The sequence below is a fragment of the Aplidium turbinatum genome, chromosome 12 (genome assembly GCF_918807975.1).
Source record: "Aplidium turbinatum chromosome 12, kaAplTurb1.1, whole genome shotgun sequence".
NCBI lineage: Eukaryota > Metazoa > Chordata > Ascidiacea > Aplousobranchia > Polyclinidae > Aplidium > Aplidium turbinatum.
In genome coordinates, this window is record NC_137483.1 from 1,345,801 (window position 1) to 1,349,518 (window position 3,718).

General features: G+C 39.1%; 1 protein-coding gene across 1 annotated transcript; it reads right to left on the reverse strand.

Annotated features, from left to right (window-relative positions):
* Positions 1-218: 218 nt before the first annotated feature.
* On the reverse strand, positions 219-3,435 carry LOC145780751 (uncharacterized). The gene is made up of 3 exons (XM_082592377.1): positions 3,349-3,435; positions 2,839-2,992; positions 219-596 (listed from the first exon to the last, which is right to left on the reverse strand). The coding sequence occupies exons 1-3, from the start codon at positions 3,414-3,416 to the stop codon at positions 420-422; spliced, it is 399 nt and encodes a 132-aa protein (XP_082448503.1). The 5' UTR covers positions 3,417-3,435; the 3' UTR covers positions 219-419.
* Positions 3,436-3,718: the final 283 nt, after the last annotated feature.

Genomic DNA, 3,718 nt, shown 5'->3' on the forward strand with positions numbered 1-3,718 from the left:
AAAGTATTTCGGCTTGGAACACATTATGTCCCACTACTGAATTCTATAGTTTGACAATTTCTTAGGTCTCTGCTGCAAAAATCAACTTTCATCCCACAAATAACATAAAATCATTTTTATTTAAATCAAAACGCAAGAAACACTTCAAATAAAATCAGGAGAATAAAAAGTTCTTACAACAGATTCCAACAAACAATACATCTTTACAGTTGTTGATATTAGCGTCTAAGGTTAGAAAGAATTCACACAAAAAGAATTAAAACGCGGCATCGATGTTTTCAGAGAATATTGATTCGAGATGAGTTATTGTTGACAACCCAAGGGTTGAACTTTCTTTGTTTGGTTGCTTCCTTCCAATCGCTCTCAGTTGCTTTTTCTATTTTTAGCTTTTGAAAACGACAAACATTTAGTTTGGAAAATCACACAAGTGAGCCATTACTAAGCTGTTCTTCCTGGCGAGGCTCTTCCTCTCGATCTTCTTCAGCAGAAGAACGCTCACAACGCAAAAACAAATAAATACCAATGATGCAAAACGCGATCACCGCGCATGGAATGGCGACATACTTCGAATGCCCATCATTCGAATGCAACGGTACCTAAAAGCGCAAAAGCAAAAGTTTTAAAAAACGTCATAACCTTTGCAATATAACCAAGCGTGCAATGAAATCTTTCATGACATGAAGTGCAAGAGCGAACAAAAATTTAAATAAGGCTTTTTGTCTTGGAAGGAGTTCCTGAAAGAACACGTTAAAGTAAGTAATCTTTGTTACATAACTAGGATGTGGCCTGGAATGTGGACATGGATGGGGTCAGGGATGTGGACATGACATGGACGTGGACATGGACGTGGACGTGGCCAGAGATGTGGACATGGACGTGGCCAGAGATGTGGACAGAGATGTGGTTGGTACCACTTTCTGAGCATGTCGCGACACTTTTGACTGAATCAAATCAAAACTGCAGTAAACTGATTTATAAGTTATTTAGCAGTTATAATTTAATTTCTCTTTTGCAGTTCTTTATTATTGGGGGGGAAGAACAAGCACCTTCTCGTGGTCCCTCCCGTCAGTACCATATCTTTAAGAAAAAAGATATGCGAAGCGAAGCTTGTCACACTCGAGCAAAACTCATACGCCATCATCATCATCATCATTATGATACGAGCAGGGTTGCTCCTTGAGAAAACGTATGAAACGATTAGAATTAGCACACACAAAAAAACAATCACTGAAAAAAACGTTTTTAACACCCCTAATAGCAAGTGACTTAGCTATCATCATCATCATTATCATCCGGTCATGCCACTGCTGGCAGATGGCCTCCACATATGTTTCCACACCATTCTGTCTTTTGCTGTTCTCATCCAGGTGATGCCAATCTTTTCTGTGTCATCTCGCCATCTCCTTTTTGGTCTCCCTCTAGTTCTTCCTGCATATCTGGGTGTCCATTCTGTGGTTATCTTGGCCCATCTGTTGTCTGTCATGCTTGCTAATGTCCGCCCATTGCCACTTTAGGTTTGTTGCTGTTTCTATGACATCTTTGATACAAGTTTTGTTTCTGATGATTTCATTTCTAATCTTGTCTTTTCTATTTATGTTTATTATTCTTTCCATGTTCGCTATCGATGTTTCTCATTTGTCGATTGACTGCATTCTATCCATTGTTTAACAAACTTGCCTACTTGGAATGTGGATGCGGTACAGTGATCTAATAATTCAGAATAATGCATCAACATATTGAAGTAGGAAATCAATTCCCTAAAACACAAGGAACGTCATCTCGCGAAACCTTTTAAATATACGGAGCTCCACTATATGTTCCGCGGAACCCCTGCTGAAGAGCACTGTACTACAAGAGAAACTACAAGTACTACAAGAGAAACGTACTAAGAGAAACGTACTAAGAGAAACGTACTAAGAGAAACGAACTAAGACTAAGAAACTAAAACTAAGAAACGTACTAAGAGAAACGAAAGAGAAACTAAGAGAAACAAGAGAAACCTACACTGTACTACAAGAGATACTACAAGAGAGTACTACAAGTACTACTTGTACTACAAGAGAAACGTTCTTTGTGACGTAAGTACTTTTGTAAGCTTACCAACTCTGGGTGGGGCACTAATCCACAAACCCTCAGAATGACCGCATTGGCTTTGTGCTACTCCACAGCAGAATATGCATGCCCTGTTTGGAACAGGTCCTGTCACTCATCGAAGCCTCGGTACTCAATCATTCTTGTCGTCTTATTACTGGGTGTCTGAAGCCCACAAATACCAAACTTAATGTGCTTGCTGGTATTGCACCACCACACATAAGAAGAGATGTTAACAGTCAAGCTGAAAGGCTAAAACAAACATGTGATGAAAAACATCCTCTATATGGAAAAACTGCTGCACAAACCCGGTTGAAATCAAGAAAAGCTTCCTAACACACGTCCAGCCACTAACCTCAACAAAAGAAGAAACAAGAATTAAGCAATGGAAACAACAATTCGAAAATGACCCATCATACACTGAAATGAAGGTCCCACCATCAGAGTCACTCCCCCCAGAAGAAAACGCTCCCTGGGCAAAGTGGAAAACATTAAATCGACTCCGAACCGGTGTTGGACGCACTAAGTCTGCAATGGTGGAGTGGGGCTACGACACGAGCCCAGTTGCATGTATCTGTGGCACCGAGCCCCAAACAGCGGACCACCTTCTTTTTTGCCCTCGGCTTGCCACTGGTGCAGTAGGTGGGACCTGTCAGTGTATAACTCCGTTGCGGAAGAATGCGTTAACCTGCGGGTGTATCAACGAACTTTATCAACGAACTTTAGAAGACTCGATAGAAGAAGTACCTTTGTTGCATCTTTAAAGTTTTTGTAATGAATGGTTTCAGCAAACGAGTGGTGATGGTGATGGCGATGATGGTGATGGTTGTAACTCCTGGCGTCTTCAGATTCAGCTGAGGGCATAATTGGCGATGCATTGCAGCACGAACGATCCCCAAACCTGTTCAAAAAATAAGCGTTTGATAAAGTTGAGATCTGTTTACTTTTTCGTTCAACAAAGTAAATGCATTAAGATAGTTGACAGATACTCATCAACAATTAAGATGAAGAAATAAATGAGAACGTTTCAGTTGAGTTACCACAATAAATCTTTAAACATGCATCACGCTGCCAACTAAACAACACTTCTGTTACGTCATAAGCTCTGTGAGGTTTTCTATTATTGACAATTGTAGCTTCAAAAACACTTTTCTTCATCGTACGTTGTTCAGTATTGAGTAGCTTCTCGAACTTTTAAAACTCCCGATTGTGATTGTGTTAGATGCGTCAGTGGCCGTATAACTTTGGAAAGCTTACCTGCAGGTTAAGAAACGCAGCGAAAATCCAACAAGGTATCTCAAAATAAAATAATAATAATTCATCATTCGCAAAATAACAAACTTTAAAAAACTAAAATCTGTAAAAGTTTAACCACAATCGCTTTTAGACCTAATAACATTGCCACTTTAGTTAATGCATTTATAATGTCCGATAGAAATCGCATTTTACAATGGCAAGCAGTTACTGGATATTTTTGAAATCAAACTTGTTTTTGTGACAAAAAACTGGACAATGTTATCGTTGCACTGTGTAAATCAAATCTGTTTTTGTTGTTTTGGTAAGCATAGAAAGAAATGATATATATCATTGAATATATTCAACAAAAAGTATAGATTAGTTAGTCTTG

Bases quoted from the DNA above. Each gene is read 5' to 3' on its own strand.
- LOC145780751 (XM_082592377.1), bottom strand. From the start codon at position 3,416: ATGATGAATTATTATTATTTTATTTTGAGATACCTTGTTGGATTTTCG. The intron at 2,993-3,348 runs GTAAGCTTTCCA...TTTTTTGAACAG, and splicing joins CTGCGTTTCTTAACCTGCAG to GTTTGGGGATCGTTCGTGCT. The intron at 597-2,838 runs GTACTTCTTCTA...TTGCGCTTTTAG, and splicing joins ACTTTAAAGATGCAACAAAG to GTACCGTTGCATTCGAATGA.